Source organism: Etheostoma cragini, chromosome 14 (genome assembly GCF_013103735.1).
Source record: "Etheostoma cragini isolate CJK2018 chromosome 14, CSU_Ecrag_1.0, whole genome shotgun sequence".
Classification (NCBI taxonomy): domain Eukaryota; kingdom Metazoa; phylum Chordata; class Actinopteri; order Perciformes; family Percidae; genus Etheostoma; species Etheostoma cragini.
Window position 1 is genome coordinate 17,385,058 of NC_048420.1, and position 20,003 is coordinate 17,405,060.

The following is a 20,003-nucleotide window of genomic DNA, read 5'->3' on the forward strand; positions in this document are numbered from 1 at the left end:
TTTATAGCGGACACCAGAATGACTCAATATTCATACAACAGAGGATAATCCTTATTTCAATCAGTGACAACCATGATTTATTGTGTTTCTATTGGTGGATTTATTTGTCTGTCTAGCCAATGTAGCTCTCTGATTGGTCTAATGATGCAAAAACCCGCCCTCCTCGTACCTGTCAATCTGTGAGAGGCTGCGAGAGTTTTCTAACGCCCCTCCTATCACATCCCTCCCGCCTCTTTTCACCGGCGTTCAATCGGGAAGCGACTATTGCAGGCTCGGTATGTGGCGCATGAGTATGCGTTTCGGGATGTAACGACTGTCTTTCGGAGTACCGATTCTGAATTAAAATATATACATATACACGGGGGACTCGGAAAATAGAAAACCCAAGGAGAGCAGGGACAAACGAAAGGAGTTTACGACAGCGCGGAGTGGAGGGAGACACGGGAGCGTGGCAGGAGGGACGCTCTAGCAAATCTAACCGACACTGCACGCAGAAATGGCGGAGCACCACGCAGTCAGCGACGGCAAGCACAAAGCGTCCACCAATGCCGGGGGCTCGGTGCACGGGAACAGTCGACCCGGCGCCGCGGGTGGAGGAGGGGGCAAAGGAGGCCTGTCGGGTGGACTGACACAGCCGGCAGGGTGGCAGTCTTTACTCTCGTTTAGCATTCTTTTCCTGGCCTGCCTGGCCGGATTCAGCTCCAGACTTTTCGCAGTGATTCGGTTCGAGAGCATCATCCACGAGTTTGATCCATGGTAAGCTAACGTTAGCTAATGTTAACGTTTGTCAGATCTGGTTCATTTCCTGGTAACAGTTGCTTGCAGTGACAATGAAAGACAGAGCTTGATGTCGAAATCGCTCCAAGGGTCATTTTTAAATGTTAAACATGACGTATGTTTATTTCACTGTATTATTTTACTCTTTTAAAAGTCAGCACAATGACAGCGGCAGTTTTTTTAAACTACTTAACATAGATGTTCTGTTAACGTTAGCTTTCTACCTTCAAGATTGATTTTTCCTAAAATTACGAAAGAGGATTTTTTTTCTTCTAGTTGGGACATACTCTTAATTGTTAGTGTCTTTAACATATGTTATTGCAAAATTCCTTTTCTATATTTATGTTTTTGACTGTTGCAGTACTTTGCTCTATTGTTTATGGTTTATTCCTATTTCAATTGTTTTATTGGATGCACCAAACACGCCAAGGCAAATTGCATGCAACTTACTTTGGCATTAAATCTCATTCTGATTCTTGAATATGAGGTCAGTGGCCTGATGTGTAGCCTGTTTGAAGGACCTTGACATTTAAATGTGACACGCTGCTAGCTGGTCTGGTTTGACTACTCATGTTGTTCAGCATTCATTAACACTGCATACCAGCTGCAGCGGGCCGTGTGAAGAGGCTTCATCTGCATATGTATAACGTAGTTGTTATTCTAGTTTCTGTGTGCGTTGCGCGTGTTGTAATTATAGACAGTTATTAAACTGTTTTTAATTCATTTAAAACTCAATTCAGTGTGAGCGGGTGAAGTTTTACGGTTTGTCATGCTTATATGGGGATTATCTCTTCAGCGGTAGTCGATGTGATTGATTGAAGCTATTTTACGTATGCAATAGATTATCTTTTAGTTTAACACCACTTGCTGAGTGAGGAACATATCTGCATAATGGACCATTAAATTTGAGCGCAAATTGCAGCTCGTACTCGTCATAGCGCAACGCGTGTAACCCGGAAACTAACCAAACAAGACGCAGGATTATTCCGCTTTGTAACAGGGTCACATGGGTTTACGGGTGTCCGCCTGGTTGCAACGCATTCCCTTACTGCCGTCGTATACTCTGGTACTCTACCAGGCTGCACGACTGATGCATTCATTTATTAATTTCAAGGACAGGTGCTCCATCTTGTTCAGGGTAACAATTATTCTATATCATTCCACAGCCAAGGACCAAGGCTTGGGTCTACGAGAGGGTCCACATGGTTCAGAGGAGCCTGATCCTGCTTTGCCCATAGAACTGCTAATGAGTATTCCTAAGCGTCATACACTCACTTTACGTTTTTTTTTGTTTCTTTACAGCCTTCTTGTATCCAATTAACCAACTGGGTGGTCACACAGTTGGTATATTGCCTATGGTGTTTTTGCTGCACTTCAGTGACATTGGGAGCCGTTTAACCATCCGTTTCCACAGTCAAAACTTCAGTTGTTCGGCAACATGTCACAGAAAAGAAAGCTCTTTGATATTCAAGAGATAAAAAGCCCTTGCAGCAATGAGTAGTCTGTTCTCAAATTTCTCAGGGGCCGTGAAAATTAAAGCAATGCTTGGATTGAACCTTCTGTCGCAGGCCTAAATGTGCAAAATGGGGATTTCAGATACAAAGTAATGCTTTTAAAAATATTTTTTTTTTTTAGAATGATTGGCTTGATTATTAGAAACAGTGTTAGAGACTACAAATTTCATATGGAAAATACAGTCCAAAAAAAATATATCTGTATAGTCATAAATCTTGCAACATTCATTCCCCCCTCTAGTCATCTTTTGACCCCACATGTGATCCTGGTGAGCTTGCTGAGAGCCATTGCCCTACATTTTGGCTCTGGGGAATTCCTCAGTGTGTATGGCAGCCGTAGAGTTTTTGATAACACCATAAACCTAATCCCTGTGAGTTGTTACTGGGAATACTAAATGGTACATTATTCAAAGATTTAATCACCTAAATGATGTTGTCTGTTTCTCAAAAAAGCAGATGTGTATGGTTATGCTGCATTACCTATTAACTTCTCACTTTTGTTGACTGTGAGAAAAGAAAACGTGCATTTTCCAACTACAGGTCTGATGCTGACTGGAATTGGCCATCACTCCTAGACACACATGATTAGTGCTGTTGTTGTCTGGGTGCTGTTATTGATTTTCTCAGCGCAGTGCTTGAAATTATCTGCAGCTAACCGTCATGTAATATAAGCTGGCAATTTGAGGAATGAAGATTGGATTTCCAAGCACCAAAATGTCAAGCTTGTTCTGCACTATGTAAACCGAATTGTGTAGGAGAGTCCCTGATATGCCTTGCCCATTATCTCGCTGTGCTCATTTTGGTTTCCTAATATTTGTTTATTGTAAGACCACACAGGCTTCAGGCCTAGTTGACATTCAAATCAATTTTTTTGTTTGTTTTGTTAGTCTTCTCCATTAATGAAAAGTAATTAGTTTTTAAAGTTGTGTCCTGACTTTAAAATGCATTTCCATTTCTTTAACCAACTCCATATGAACGCTTAATCTTCTTAAAGCAATGAGTCGGGATGGTTTCTGCTCAGTATATTGTGATGACTGCCTACTAGACTTAACCTTGCTGATGTTACATCTTGACCCTGCTGGTACAAATATATCCCCTTTTCAAAAGGCCAGTAATTCCCAAACTGATGTTGGTGCTCCTCAGAAGATAAAGATGTATTCCTGCCCCCTTAGCTGACTTATGTACAAATTTTCTGTCCAGTTTATTGAGTTTGTGGAAATAAAATGTAACTAGATTCGAAAGCTGCATCGTGGGGAAAATGAGTGTACGTACTGGAGGGTAGCGCTCCTTGGAAGCAGTCGGTTTTTTGCCACCTTGGTAGTGTCTGGGAATATAGTCCGCTCTGACAGTAGAGTGAGGGGGGGGGGGGGAAGAAGTGTCTGTATTGAAAGTATAAGAAAATATTGCGCTGGATGCTTGGGTATGGCAGCACAGACATACACTTTCACACTCCCACACTTTCATCGTTACTTTCCCTTCGACCGGTCGGTATCAGATCTGCTGCTTCACATGACTGAAAGTTTGTTCAAGGTCTTGATGGGTGATCAGTGTCATTTAGGATGTGAGTTTTAGTAGCTAATTCCATTAAAGCAGTGAGTGTTTGAAGATGTGTGGTGCTGAACTGATCAATGGAGTAGTCTAGTAATGACAAACAACAAACAAACATTTGGAGGTCACAGTTGGCACAAAGATTTTCTTAGTTTTTGCTACTTCACGTGAATGTGACTTTGTTCTTTGTAATGTTGCTTAGCTTTTGTGCGGTTATTTCCAAACTTAGCACAGTTACGGTGGACTCGGCTGGTGCTGGCATTTACATTACTCCTAACTTTATTGATTAGCTTGCTGTGGTAACCCATGTCACTGCTTCTTGCTAGGGCTGAGTGGGTGTTTCCAGTTGAGAAAAGGAAAAGAATGATTTAACTAAAGGTACACTGATTCATCTGATTTCTCTCAATATTCATATACCTCAGCTCAGGATATCTGCCGATACCAAGCACTGATCTGAACCAGTGCTTTTCCCTAAATTGAAAAACTGTATCTCACTGCATGAAACCCTTTTTATTTTTATGGAGTTGTTTTTATGTAAAGTAATATGATGCCAGGGATTGTCATTGGTAAACTGCTTGATGTGCTCTAAAACTATCTTGGCTTTCCTTTATTCCTGGTCTTTCATTCAGCTGATTCTGCTGCTTGGCTGCGTGCTCTATTTTACCTGCCTCCGCTCTTATACTCATATTACAACATTTGGGTGCTACGTATTTGAATTTTTCCTAAGAAACACAAATCTCAAAATTGTAACGACCACTTTCATTGGCATTTTGCTGATCATCTGGGTGGGAAACCTGCAAAACTGGCAGCTCTAACGCCACCACAGATGGAATGTGAAACAGAATCTCAGACCTATTGGAGGCAGTAGCATTACTTTATGTAGGACACAAAGAAAACATCTAGTAATATTCACCAGCTTTTGATTGTTAATCCCAAAACAAGTGTGCTTTAACAGATGCCTTGTACAATCTTCCACTATCTCAAACAACACTCTGATATCAGTTAACACCTCCCAAATGATGTTTTTAAGTTCCTAACCCCTTTTTTTATAATAGTGTTTGCTGCTGAAAGTTAAGTGCTGGGAAAATGAAATCTCCTCACAAGGGATGTTGTCACCTCAGCTCTTTTTGGAAAGCCAACAAAATGATGGGGAGTAGCAGCTATTGTGTCCTTCTCCCCCTCTCTTTCACATTCTTTTTCACGGACAAAAAAACCTGACGTCTACCTCAAAGCAGATTAGGCCATTATACCAGGTTGGCAAAGCAACACGTTAGCTGGTGCAGTAGTGTGGGAAAATGGAGAATCAGTCATGATTGATCTTCCTACCAGACACTTGGCTGGAGCAGTGATCGCTGCCTAAACCCCCGACTGACTGTCCAACAGCTTATGAAATATTCAGCGTTCACATGGTGTCCTGTTACCTGAAGCAGAAACAGTTAGTGAGTGCTCATCCTCTATTGCTATTATAGGCTGATTTCCTAGACCCACATTATTCTTAGTTTTATAGATTGGAGTTACCACGGCAACTTATTAGCCATTTTACAGTCGCTCCAAAGGTAAACTATTTTGGCTCTGGCTCTTTTTCCTCTACTACCGCCTTGCAGGCCAGGCCTCCTTGCTGCAAGGCGGTAGTAGTCATATCAGTTTTCCCTTGCCGAACTTTATTTGCTGCTCACTCCTCAATCTGTGGCTGTGATGTCAACCTCCTGATGATTAATTATTTCCCAGACTGGGCCTCCCAGCAGACTCGTGTCCAGCAAAGCACAGGAGTCTGACTCCAAGGTGTGTTGCATGGTGTGTGTGTGAGACGGAGTGACAGATCTTTTCCAGGGCACCTGGGGCGTGTGTGGATGAGCCGAGATGGGAAGGAGAATCAGGCAAAGGGACACCAAGGGCTAGCACAATGGAAGACAAACAGACAAGACAACCCAATTTCGTATGAGATTTAGTAGTTTGTTTTTATTTGTTCTACAAAGTACTTGGACACCATCTAATGTGAATATTGGCCAGTTTCTAATCGGGCTGATTGACCTGACTGCTTAGTTGAAACTCTTCCTGTGTTTATACCCTCTTCTCTGAGGGTATCAATTGAATAATGCGCAAACGTTTGTGCCATCAAATTTTTGCCAGCTATTCCAGGATGCTGTTCGAGACAATAACTAATGGCAAAATACAATATAAAGGGGAAATGCAATGGTTGATTCTTTCACACTGAATTAAAGAAACTGATTACCTAGTTTTTATCCCCCAATTTGCCTGTCGGCCAGTCTGGTGGGGCCATTTTGAAAATGTTAGCAAAATTGGCACCTGACAGGAGGTGCTTGTCAGCAGCCTTGAGGCCACGTGTCACAGATGCCTTGATGGAGGATAATGGCACTGAGAGGTAGCCCAATTTGCTAGAGTGAAGGATTGCCCCTGCTGCGCATGTAGAACAATATTTGTGTTTGTGTGCTCACCCACACATTATAAGCTTCATGGGGTGTTTTGAGCCAGTTAAAGTGTTTGATTTTACATTTAATTAGACGGCGGGAGAGGTTCATTATAATCTGTTGTTCGAATTAGCTACAGTAAAATGTAGCCATGTTATTGAAATTACCTTGAGCCGGTCCTTTGCCCCACCTTTCTCAGCTACAGGCGTTTCGTTAGTTTCGGCACCCGTCTGCTAAAGATATTTTAAGAGCGCTGTCCTCTGACAGAGTCGAGCTTTGTGATCCAACTCTTTATTGAAGGCTAAAGAGTGCATCTTGTACTTGTATAACTTTGAAACATGGCAGTAGTGCAACACAAGCCAGGGATTGCACCCAAGCCTGGTGCTTACATCTCTATATTGAGGATGTAGATGAGTGTTTCCTATACTCTGCCTTCACTAACAACCAGGACGCCACAGTTTAATTAAATTATGGTTTAATTTACCTTATTTCACACAATAAGCCCATAGATAAAAAACATTTCTTCTCAGCTAGAGCAATTTGGAGCTTCAGCAGCTCTACTAGCTAGCTTTCTGTTCAACCTATCCCCAAATGATTGCGATTATACCACAGATTCCTTAGTGCTGTTTTGTGTTTCCACGTTATTGCAATTCTTCTGCCAACAGATGACCAACCCCACTGAGAAGAGTACTCCTGTGGATGAAAATATGAACACATGAGGTTGAACTGAAATTAAGTAGTATTTCTGCTGTATGGAAATATTTTAGACCAAGAAAATAAAGCAAGTTTCTTACAATTACTTTTTAAGTTCTTCATTTATGTATTCTGACTGCTTTGGTCTTTGAGTTTCCTCACAGCTGTGTTTACGTTACTGTTTGCACAGGACTGACCGAACCACCGCATTGACACAGAATTTTTTATCATAGAGCAAGTGTTTTCAACATGGCACGTCTGTGTTGTGTTCTGGGCGCGGTGTGACCTCCGCAAGCACTCACGGCCAATAAAGTCTGTGCTCTATAATTGATATTGGGGGTGTGTATACGTCTCCTCTACAACACCACAGACAACGAGTCATCTTAGGGTAGAAAAAAATCAGACGTCACAGATGAGATAGGGTATTTGGTTTAAATTCAGGAATGCCTGGAGTGGGAGGTAAATACTATCTTAAACACGCGATTGTTCTAAAGTACTTGGACAATAAAATCTGCGAGTCGGGCAGCAGGACGCTCCGCTTCTGAGATGCTCCCGGTGTGGCATGGCCGAGGACGGAACAAAACTGAAGTGCAGCAAAGACGCGTCCAGTGGGACATCTGAGTATGTTTTTAGCTTCAAAAATGTCACATCCAAGGATGCAGAGATTCTGACGAAAGGTGTTATTTGGAGGAAGATGAGACTTGCTCAAATAATGGGATTATGGATGTAAATGGCATTTTGAAATGTTTGCTTTAGAATGTACATGGATATTGTCATGTCGCAGGCTGTATTGTGTACTGCTTTTCTTTTATTGTGAATATCTAATATGTCTTAATATAAATGTCCAAGTAGCATTGTGTCTAATACTGTATCTTTGTACTGGAACGGATGTTGAAGTGGTCCCAGAAACAAACCTGGGTAGCAGGATTAAATTAATCCTCTATGTTCTTATCTACCGAAAATTCAGAAACGGGCAGGACAAAACTCAATGCACACACTCACAACAGTGATTTGCGTGGTTTCTGCATCTTTTGTTAAGCTGTTTGTTCTGGGTTGTCATGGGCGCTTTCATGTGATTGTTGTTCTGCAGAACTCATCAGGCGGGAAAGGCAGAAGGAGCGATGTATCCGCTTAACAGATGCAGCGCTGTGTGTGGGTGGGTGGGTGGCAGTTCGAGTTTCCACAGCCACACCACCAGGGTGTAGCCTTAGACTTTAGGAAAAAAAAGTTGCAAAGTTAGACTTTGCATGTGTTCTTTAAGGATGATCTCCTGTTTAAATGATGTGCAGAGTCAACACCAGAGTAGGGAAAAAAGAGTTCTCCTTTCATGAGAACCCAATATCTGATCCTTATGACAGTCATGTGACTTTGTCTGCGGTAACTCAAGGTCATTGTTGGTCAGACAACTCTTGAATATTTGCTCAGCTTTGCTGTTTTCCCCTTATCCTTTCCCGTTGGCTTTGAAGTAGTCCTCGATGTCCTCTAGATGGTGTGGGGTGGAAGTGGGGCAGAGGGAACAGAAAGGGTCTGTGCTTATCATAAACCCATGTCCTCTTACTGACAGGAGTCAACATTTTGCTCTGTGGACGAGTGCACCTGTATACAGAGAGAAGAAAGGAGTGAGAGAAACAGTGGTAGGATGGTAGGAGGCGGAGAGGGAGAGAAGATATTAATGGCTGCCAGGATTCCAATCCGAGGGAGGTTTTGGTGGTGAAGCCAAAGAGATTTCGTTGTTCCAAAAACGGCGTGTGTGCATGTTCATGTGTAGTGTTTGTGTTTCATGTTTTTATATAAGGAGGATAGGGTTAATTTGCTATTTAGTCTCCCTCAGCCTCAGGTTAAATTAAATTTATTCTGTTCCTGATAGACTTCTTACAGAAGAGCCCATTTAATAAGATCAGCTGCTCAATACATCTCCAAAGCATTACTGGATAGTTAAAATGGCTCAACTCGGCTTATTCTTGAGTCATTTTTCTCTTTTCAATTTAATCCCTTCAACACATTACAGAAAGTCCCTAGTTTAGCATCAGCAGCACACCTAGGTAGATAGTTTAGAGCTGGCTTAATCAAATAAACCCCAAAGCTGAAGTTTTTATGAAAGTCAGGTATTTGTAGCCACAAAGTGGAGTCAGGAGCAGCTTAGTGAGCTGGTTATTTGAACAAATCACTTTATGGTTTACATTGACATTTGCTGGCTTAATTCTATGTGTCGATGTGCCAATTGGCCGGTTCAATGGTTAGATGATTGGCTAGCAATCAGCTTGGCACCTCCTAAATGCCTTGTGTTCTATCATTTAGAGTCTGTTATGTCTCTGTTGGTAGTACTTTATTCTTTTTCCCCATCTCAAGGTAAGAGGTCTCTAAGCCCTGTGCACATTTTTGTATTTTATGTTTTTTAATCAGTTATTTAGGTAAATTGTATAAAATTATAGCAATTCATCAATCTGTTTCAGTTTGTTTTGAGCTCATAAATTAAACTCTTAACTAAAGCTATTCTCTGATATGTTATAGCATTTCGAAAAAGCATTGGCACGTGGCTTCTGCCGCCACTCCACCACAATACTGTATCTTCTATTTTTTCCCTTTACACCAATAGAGAAGTGTTAAGAATTAAAGATATTCCTGCTATTGGATTTGACCAATGCACTGGCCTGGTCTCTGAGGGCCAAATGGTCTCTGAGGGCCCATGCAATATCTTCCCATAGATTTAAAAGAAATAGCATGTAGGATGATTTTCTTATGGAAATCATGTAGTTAAGACTCAGTCCAAAGAGGAGGAGATGTTTTGGGGCTGCAACTAAAGTATATTTCCATTAATTAATCTGCAGTTTATGTATTTGATTAATTGTTGGATCTATAAAATGGTCCACAAGTTCCCAGAACCAGATGACCTATTCAGTTGTCTTATTTTGTCTGACCAAAGGCCTCAAAGCCAAAAGTATTCAGTTCACTATCATATAAGACTAAGAAACCCAGCAGAGACTTAAGATTTTAAGTCCCCACACAGTAGTCAGCTGCAACAAAAGGGCAGTTCTATACAGTTTACAGAAAACTCCTTGAAGTGTTTTTTGGCTTTGTTTTCATGTTTTATACCTAAGTATAAGCTTACTCTGGCCATTGTATATCTGCCGAAGAGCATCACCTGGTCTCTTGTTTTTCTGCTGCAGATGTGTCCGTTGTTCAGCTGTTGCGTTTGTGTTCATTCTCATCGGTCCATTGAGAGGGGATGACTTTGTCAGAGCCTAGCCACTGGCAAGCCCACCTGGTGTGACATTACAGAGCATTATGGTCTGAGGCCACGGCTTTGTTTCAAGTTGCCAGAAAAGCTGACTTCCAGCCAGGGACACATCTGCCCAGGGTTGATGCAGGGCACAGACTAATTGAGGAGTAGTTTAAGGGAAGGGTGGGTGGAGAAGGCCTCAGGGCAGAGGAAATGAAATGACAGATGGATGAATTGAGTGGTGTCAAGTAAAACGTAATGACAGCTGGAATAGTTTGTCAATCTGTGAGTGGCCGAGAAAGACGATCCTGTCGGGCGACTGTCATATCATCGGGGTTATCAAGTCGAGCAGCTTGCAGGTAATCTGGGCGAGCAGCTATCAGAACGAGGTGGAGCAAAGAGTCAAGGGTGGGCCCAATGAGAGGATATTTTGGCTGATACTAAGACCACAGTGGACAGTAATATAGACTTCCTTCTTCCACTATATTTGGTGACTCGAGTCACTTTAAAAGTTGGTATATTACCTTTTTAGAACCATGCATAACCCGCATGGACATGTACCATAACACTAGATCTGTTTTGCATTTCCACCGCAGACAGGGCTGCAGTGTTTCTAGCTCCACCTTTTAGTATGGGGTCATTGTGCTAGTGACCTAAACAGAGGGGTTACGAAAAACCGGAACAATAAGGAGTGGTTCTATTTGTACCATCCACAACATTTGACTATGGAAACACGGAAATAACCGTTGATGTGCAACAAACTGAATTTAACCGGACTGCTTGGTGGAAATTCTTTTTTATTTTTTTATTTTAGGACATGTAGCGTCTTGCAAGCTAGAACCAATTAAAGTTGTTTGACAAATACATAAATATCAATCAAATCAAACTTCATTTACTGTATAACACTTTTCAAACACAAAGGTAGTTCAAAGTGCTTTACATAAAAATAAAGAGGAAAACAGCCCCACCTACCCCCATCCACAAGCAGAGCAGTACATGAGTATTTACTAAAAACACACCGAAGGACAAACAAGAAACAAAAATAAAAAAAAATAGGAAGTTATAACATTTAGAACTTGAGAAAACCCTATCATAGAAAACCTTGAGGAAACCAAACTCCCAAAGCAGTAGTTAAAATAGATAAAAGACTAGAAGATGGTAGTTAAACGATATTCTATGAATACAAGGAAAAAGAGACTAGGATAGTCAATGCAACATTTTTTCATTATTGGCAATAAATCACCCATGTATTTAATTTGGCAAAGCTGGCTCTACAATGTAGATTTCCTTTCCTAGTTGTCCACTTTTTTTGCTGACCTCTAAAAATAGATGACAGTTCTGGATCTCTGCATGGCTAAAGGGAAATTTCTGCAGAAGAGGAAAAAGGAGGGAAGTTGAAATTAATCATCTGCAACAAATTAATCAAAGTTAAAAGCACTTAAAAATCCATTATAAACTATTTATTATTCCATGTGGGAGGTTTTAACCTCTGCAAGGATAGACCTGTAGAGGTGATTACCTTATCTGTTGTAGTTGTAGGAGTTCAGGCACTTTTATTTTAGCTGAATCGTTCATGTCAGTAACGTTGTTCAAACACCTGCCTTTCACTGTCGTCTCCATGCCAGTCAAAGGGACAGAAGGCATAATGGAATGTGAGTGCTCGTCGAGAACAAGTTCCCTCCGTGGAAACTGGGCATTGTTGGCATGCGGCTAACCTGCTGCTATAAACAGTCTAAGGAGAACTTTGAGAAAAGCATGACTCAGACAGCCCACGTCAGGCATCGGTGCACTTGCAGGCCATTGGATAAACTGTTCGTTTCGGCCTTAAGACATCTTCATCAGAGAAAATTCTAGTAAAGGTAATGGGCTTATTACAGATTGCTATTTTAACCCTGTTTGACAGATTCATATAGTAACAACTCCTTTTTTTTATTATAAATGGTTGTATAAATCAAATTGTTGTAGCAATTATAACTGCACCCGCGTTATACTGCTGTCCGCCCACACCTAAAAGGGGGAGAAAAAGATAGTAGCTCTTTCGAAATGCTCTATTGGAAATGATGGAACAAAGTGAGTTGATTGTTGCCAATGCGCCTTTATCCCGTTTTATCGCTTTCATTTTTTGCGCCCTTGCTTTACATGGTGAGTATTCTGATGTCAGATTTCAGTGTGAAAACAACTAAACTATAACATTTCAAGCTGTATTTTCCACTGTTACTGCCTAAAATCGTACAGATGCACCAAGATGTCTAAAATGTTTTCTCATTCTACTTCCAGTCTTGTCTTTCAACTTTTCAGCCTGCAGAGACACAGCTCTGCCTACTCACTTTGCCTTTTATGATGCCTCCTCCTGATCTAGCCAACAGCTAAAATTAATAAATAACAATATTTTTTTCCCCCACCCAACTCTTCAAATGAATGTGTCCTTGAGACATGTAGCACCACAGGAGCAAAAGATAATTTCTTTCCAAATTGTAATCATTGTCCTGAGTACCACACACTCCCGCTTGTCAGCCATGGATCTTCTACGTTCCCAGCCACTGACCCACTTGTTGTGGAGGCTTAGTCCTTTTTCCTTCCACAGATCTCTTGGAAACTTGCTGTCATTCTTAGAAGCCTTGTTTCATTAAGTTTTTCCAATCTGTTTTTGCTTGTCCAGGGAGTTGTGGTGTGTGTTTGACTCTATTGTTCTTGAGTCTCAGCAGCAGCAGGCTGGCAGTCCAATTCAATACTTTTCCCCTGTCTCAGCCACTACATGGATGTCATGGTGATTAGAGATTGACCAAAATGGAATCTTTTTTTCTTCTTTTTTGTAGTGCCAACACCGTTTTTCCCCCCCTATCAGTTTTAGCCAATGACTGATACAGGCTGACGATTTTCTTCTGCCGATATTTGGAGCCGATTCTGCTTTTGTTCCCTCAATTTACATCATAAACATGTAAACCCAGCCACACTGGACTTTTTTTCTTTTAATCTGCTCTGCCATTTCTTTACAAATAATAATAAACTAAATCACAGATCAGTGTCTCTTCTGCAATCATCTTACATTCATATCACCCACGTTATGTGTGCAATGTGCATCATATGGATGGGTGCACTGCCAGGGTAAAAGGCTTTCATCATCTATAATACAGCCTTGATGATGCATTTTTTTGCTGACATATAAGACGGATACAATCAGGCCATCACAAATTGTCCTTTGTCAACACACTATAATAATTTAACAAAACAATAAACCTGAAAAGTAGCCATGTCAAAGTGCTTGATTTGTAATTTAAGATTGCCATGGTGCTAGTGGTGAGGCGCAGCGCATGGTCTACACATGGACTGCAGCGTCTCCGGCAACGCAGAGCTGCCTGTGGACGCCTGTCTGGAAATAATGCCGGGAAAAACTGTCAGCGAACGCAGAAGAACTCCAGGAGAAATTATGGGGGAGATGCCGTGGGTGCTAATGTTTTATCAATTTTTTCTGACCAACATTAGTTGGTTTAGGCAATGATAGTTTGCATTTTGCCAGTTTCTCATCAGTCCAAACTGACTCTTTTTTTATTTAAATAAAGCAGTGCGCATATACTACAAATATTACAGTCACATTTTGTGCCAAACACTCATGGTAGACATTAGGGGGTGCACGATTCAGGAAATGTCATGATTTGATTTGACGTGTAAAAAAAAGAAATGTTTTTAGTTACTTTTTTTGTTTTGATAGTATTGTTTTTTTAACTGATGGTATTAATCGGTCTATATTCCTATTGTCAGTTGACCGGTTAATCAGTACCATTGCTAGTCTTTTGTAGGTATATACTCGTAAACCCACATGGATAGCAGACATGCACTCAGTTTTGTTCATGTTGTGTTTGGTGTCTGAATACATGTGTTCATATGTTTATTTCCATGCATGGGCATACATTTTGAGCTGCATGTGGTTGGTCTGCACAGACGGGAGCAAACTTACAAAATTTGTCATGTGCCCATGCTGATGCAGAAAGTATAATTTGAGCTTTGCATCTGAGCACAACAAGAAATATCCTCTCTTTCCCAGGTTGTCCATTTCAACCACTCTTGATCAGGGGACCGCACAAATTTGGTTGACTTCCAAAGAGACCTAGAAATGGGAGTCTGGGGGCGGCCTTAAGCTAACCCAGTAGGAGCGTTCGCCCCATGTAGGCTGAGTCAGTGGCTCGTGTTCAGATCCAACCTGTGGCCCATTGCTGCAACTCACCCCCCCGTCTCTCTCCCCCCTTTCCTGTCTAGCCACTGTCACTTATAAAGGGAAAATGAATGGGGGTCTGTAGTAAAAAGCTCTTGCAGTTCATTTTACTCAAAATTGTCTTTAAGTTTATTTTCTATCTTCTATTTGGAGCCATGTTCCGGGAACACTGCGTTGTTTCTTTTTAGGTTTGATGTTCTTTCTTTTATCTTGTAAAGTAACTTCAGGCTTCTTGGAAGTTTCTCTGTGCCTATTTAAAAAATATAGCTGTAGATTCCTTTACTTGGAGTGGCGTTGACCTTTAACTAAACCCCACACAGTCGAGTGATGCTACTGCTTTGGAATATACTGAATTCTCATCTCCATGTAGATGTTTATAGCTCTTCAATGGGTTTATCATTTATGGTGGTATTTGATTTGTATGCTCTTGTTGGTGTTAATCTTACTACTTCCTTCTTAGAACTGCCTTTCTGCTTTTCCTCCCGGGTCCTTTGCGTGTTAATGTAGGCCCGTGACGGTGTCACCTTCTCTCTGTTTTTCATTTCGACCTGTGAGATTCAATGTTTCCTTTTTAAGCGGGAAACATGCACCCTAGTTGGTGAGATCAAGGAGGATAATTCCAACACCAAAGAATCCAGCTCTGATGATGGCACCTCTTCATTGAAAATGCTCCCAAAGCCTCATTGGAATATATGAAGAGATCATTAGGCACCTCATATGATTTCACTCCGGAGAGATAAGTGACCTCAGACTTGAACATTTCCTTTCAATATAGCTCCAGCAATTTGGCAATTACCACGACAATTAGAATTTAATTTACCATGACTGCTTATCTTGACCTTGAAACATACTTTTTCAATACAAGTGGCAAAGTGACAGAGGTACTTTTCTCTTTCATTGTCAGTTGCTTATCCACTAGTTTCCTTGATTTCTTTTGTTCTCTTTCCCATGAGCGTGTCTTTGTAACAAGAGACACGCTTGTAGAACAAGTCTTGTAAGCAAGACTTGTTCTCCCACTGCGCTCTAACTCCCATACGGTCCTCCCAGCTACCCCGAGTTTCATTTCAAAGCAAGACGAGCTTGTAGAGGCCAAGGGTAGCTCTGTCACCAGTTATCCCAGTTGCTTCAAAAGTCACATAAACCCGTGCACATAAACCCCTGCAATCACTGATAATTTAAATTGTATTAAACCTGGGTGTAAAATAAATAAATTAAACGATAAAAAGCAGTTTAGGTTTTAGTGTATTTCTCCATCTTTTGGTAAATACTAACCCTAAAAATATGATTTATTTTTGATAATGCTCTCACTTTTGCCATTTGGCACACAATTTATTTGAATTCCGGTGGGATTTGCCAGCTGAAATTAATCTATTTTCCTCTTTTATTAGGGGTTTTAGGCTATTTAGTGTTGAAAACCGCACATAGCAATGTTTAATTTTTTAATTTTTTATAAACCTTTTACATTTTGGAATGTAAAATTTGTATTGGGGAGAAATAATGCATTTTGGTTTTAGCTATTTTAGTGGATGCTTTAAAGTATTTTCATTTTATCTAGACATGATTAGTAGGCTTAAAATTAGGCGGAAAACTACAGGTCAGCTATTTTCATATTTGGTTATTTATTTTTAAAGCTAAAATACCAATACACTATAATTAGAATATAATACAATTGGATTGCTTTTCAGACAAATAAGGGAATTGTCATCCTTGAGCTCGAGGACATTGTAGTGGACATTTATTTGACATTTTTGTAGACTGCTGTTTATTGTCTTGATAACTCAATGAATTGTTCAGATTAATTGACAATAAAAATAACAACATTAATGCATCCCACCAACTGTATTTAATCTTTATAGTAAGCTCTGTCATGTCACTGCAGGCAAAATACAGTAACTGTGCATCTTTTTGTTTGAGTGGGTTTAACAGAATTTCTTCAGGCATAGTTCATGATTTTTGATGATGTAATACAAACAGCTAAATTTGGCACTGGTGCACAAGAGTGCATTGCAGTGAGTTCATAGTTTGGGGCAGTAGTTAGTAATAGCCACATGTTCTTCAAATGAGTGGACTCCACAGAGAGCATTTTTAGGAATAGTTGGTTCAGCCCGATTAACATTTCATTCAGGCTGGGACAAGTGGGGCTCTAGTCCAGCGGAGGTGGTAATAGGTTCATTTCATTCAGACTAAGAGTAAATGAGCCTTATCTCCAGAACTATTGCTCCGGGTACAATGTATAACAGTAATTTAAAAAAAGGGCTTTGGTGACAGTGGATAGACATGATATGGGGAATGACACGCAGCCACAGGGCACAAGTTGGATTCGAATGCGTGCTGCTGCAGGACTCAGCCAACAATAATAATAATAATAATAATAATACATTCGTTTTTAAACAAAGATGTCTATCTCCTTGGCTTGATAGGGGGTGCTCTAAAACTGGCACAAAGCATGTCTCTTGTAGAGGTGCCGGCTGTACAGCTTGTGACATTAGTCTTGCGGTCTGCATCAGCATCATACACACGAAGAGGGAAATCGGAGGGACGACTCCACCTTCTGCATTTCTGGGCTGCAGTACAATGAAGATTCAGGCTGAGAGTCATCTGTCTTTCTCCTTCATCCTCTTCTTCATCTAACACACCCCATACCTGCTGTTGCTGCAGATAGAGCTGGCATATTGTCATAATGGCACTCCCAGCGAAGGCTGGGCCCTGTTTGATGGTGCCCGCTAGACAAAAGCTGAATTTGGCTGCAAATGTACCGCAGTCCCATCTCTCAGGCTCCCTGTAATAGGGTACTGGATCTGTTTCCCCCTCTGGCTGGGATTTGGAGATTTGCTACTCAGACAAGCAAGTGAGAGGAAGCTTTTGCTCTCATTCACTACTCCAAATCTATCCAATGTGGAGTTTTCATCCAGGATGGAGGTCATTGTTGCCTTTTATGTATTGTCTTTACCCGGAGACACGTTTTCTACTAAGATGCTATCACTGCACATTTCACACAGATTCATTATCTGTGAGTTCTTGTGCTGCTTGATTTTTATCATTGCTGAAGTTTCAAAGTTGGATTAAGCAACTGTTTTTTCTTTTAGTGTGGAATGAGTGATTCACATTACAGCACCGGGGGACTTGTAGGTGGATCCGGAACCGGTTTCTCACCGTTGCCATGAGAATAAAATGGGTCACACAGCTGTTTAGCAGGCCACATGTTGAGTTGTATTACATAGTGTTAACTCAGGAGCAGCGCATATAGTATTCTCCATTCAACCACAAGCAATCTTTCATCCCTGGCACTGAAGCCCTAAAGCTTGGAAGCATTACCATGTCTGGAGTGACATTTAATTTGAGGACTAACAAAAGGCTCATTGTCTTTCCTCGACTTGGAATTACCACAGCATTTTTCCCCCCCACCAAACAAGTCAGTGTCCTTTTCCTCCAGTGCAATTATGCATGCAGAGTCACAGTTATGATATAGTAGCTTTTTCTGTGTTTTACAAAGTCGGGAAGCCCCCCGTGGTAATATCTGTATTCAGCATGGCTGCTCATTAGATTGTGTGGATCATTAAGGGCTGCTACATCAAACAAACGCTCCTTGGGTTGCGTGCACTGCGCTCATGTTGCCTGTGTTCTGTGCTCCTCTCCTTTTTGTAGAAGACAGAGCAAACCTGATCTGACAATGGGTCTTTGCTGCAGTCTTGTATTTGTTGTCTACATTGGTGTATATTAACAATTCATATTGCTTCTACATACATATAGTACTATGCGATTTGTGCTTAAAATGCATAACAGTGCCTTAACGGTCTGTCAGTCCATCCAAGTAACTGAGTAAAATGCTTTCAGTTCCATAAATTGTCATTTACACTGAGTCACTCACAAAAATTACTAGAGTTGTTTGACTGCATCTTTTGTGAGCATGATCAATGTACTCTTTCACACTAGTTCAATCGGGTTAAATAAAATGTAACCTGAAGTTAATGTGGGCAAATGGCTCAGTATGCGGAGCGGGTTTGTGCAGTCTATTAGCAGAATGATTTCATCTGAACACCTGTTTCTTCAAACGCATACATACATGCAATGCATGCATACATACAGTGTCAGTGTTTGTTAGCAGTTTAATTGAAGAAAATTGAGACATTCCGTGTCTAAAATAAGAGCTTTACATTTACAGGTAAGTCTTGAAGCTAATCAAATTGCTACAGATTACAAAGATATCCGTCTTGCCTAAAGATCTTAGGGGGTGTGTTTTTTTTGCTTTGGGAGTTTGGTTGCTAGTTCAATGAGAGGATGCAAGAGACTACGGCATTGTGACTAGAAAGCCAATATTTGTACATAGATACGTCTCCTTTGTGTTTGTCGTAAGATGCTTTCTCGTCACTGTAATAGTCATGTTAGAGGACTTGTGGCTATTGCTTATGGAAAAGTGGTTGAATATAGGAATGCTTATCTTGGCTAAAAAAACAGGTTTGACATCGATGCAGACACCTAACAATGGCATGCAAAATCTTCACAGCCATAGTTGTGTCTGTGAAGACTCCATTGTGTCTAAAGAACTCACCTGTTGATTTTACAGCGGTACAACGCTAGGCCCTGCTTTTGGTAAGGTGCCTTCAAGTCTCAAGAGGGCTGACTTTGTTTTGCTTTTCAAAGAGCAGAGTATCTTTCCCTTGACAGTTAAATCTGAATTAACCAGCAACTTGCTGTTGGTAACACGTTCTCTTCATTTTCATGCAAGTAAGAAAGCTCATACCCCAGGCAACCTATGCTAGTTAGTTAGCTAGCTGTAGGAAAATACAGACTTAATGTGTCGGTGCTCTCTGTGCATTAGAGGCTGTAAACTTTGGGAGTATATACCTCCTGAAAGACTCCCCTGTGGAGGAGGGAAACATTGCTTTGTCACCACTGTAGGACAAGAGAGAAAAAGAAGGGCAGAAGAGAAGCACTCCCTTCTCTTCTCTTCCATTATGTCATAGCTATAGAATAGGAAACAGCAGAGGCAGCCATGTGTTAGGAAATAATGATGAAGGGACCACAGTGGTAAAGAAGACAGTATAATTACTCAGCCCTGGCAGTACATTTTGACCCCTCAGGATTTCAGATCCACTGTTGCAAGCCCTTTCATACAGATATGGCAGCTTTGGGGCAGCTATAACTTGTTATGATGTAGGTGCTCTGTATAACTGATTGTCGATTTTGCGGAGAGAGGTAGTGTAAAGTGCTCAGTATCTTTTTGACTGTAGTGTTATTGAGCTCCTTGCGCTGATGTTTAAGCCAATGAGGCGTAACTGTCTTGCTCGCATTCTCCACTGTCTCTTAGTGATTGTACAGCTCATAGCAAAACCATTATACTCAAAGGCAGATCACTTGCAACTTCTAGTCCAGGAGTATCATTTCTATGTAGTCTGCATAATTGTCCACAGCTGTGTTTTGAACATCCAATTTTATGGTTTCATTTTTGGATATTATTGTGAGAGCTTTTTTTCCCCCCGTATCCACTTTCCTGTAGGGGGATGGTTTGGATGAAGGGAAGGTGATTTTTAATCTGTAGGTAGCAGTGGGCAGCTGCCCTCAGTTTACCCCGACTGCAGGGATGTTCAGCCTAGAGCCTCACAGTGGGGGGG

General features: G+C 41.0%; 1 protein-coding gene across 1 annotated transcript in view; it reads left to right on the forward strand.

Moving 5' to 3' along the window:
• Positions 1–229: 229 nt before the first annotated feature.
• stt3b (STT3 oligosaccharyltransferase complex catalytic subunit B) overlaps positions 230–20,003 on the forward strand; it is a 73,480-nt gene continuing 53,706 nt past the window's right edge. The window contains exon 1 of the mRNA XM_034891267.1: positions 230–756. Coding sequence (XP_034747158.1) covers positions 497–756 — 260 coding nt within the window. The 5' untranslated portion in view covers positions 230–496. The remainder of the gene's footprint in view (positions 757–20,003) is intronic.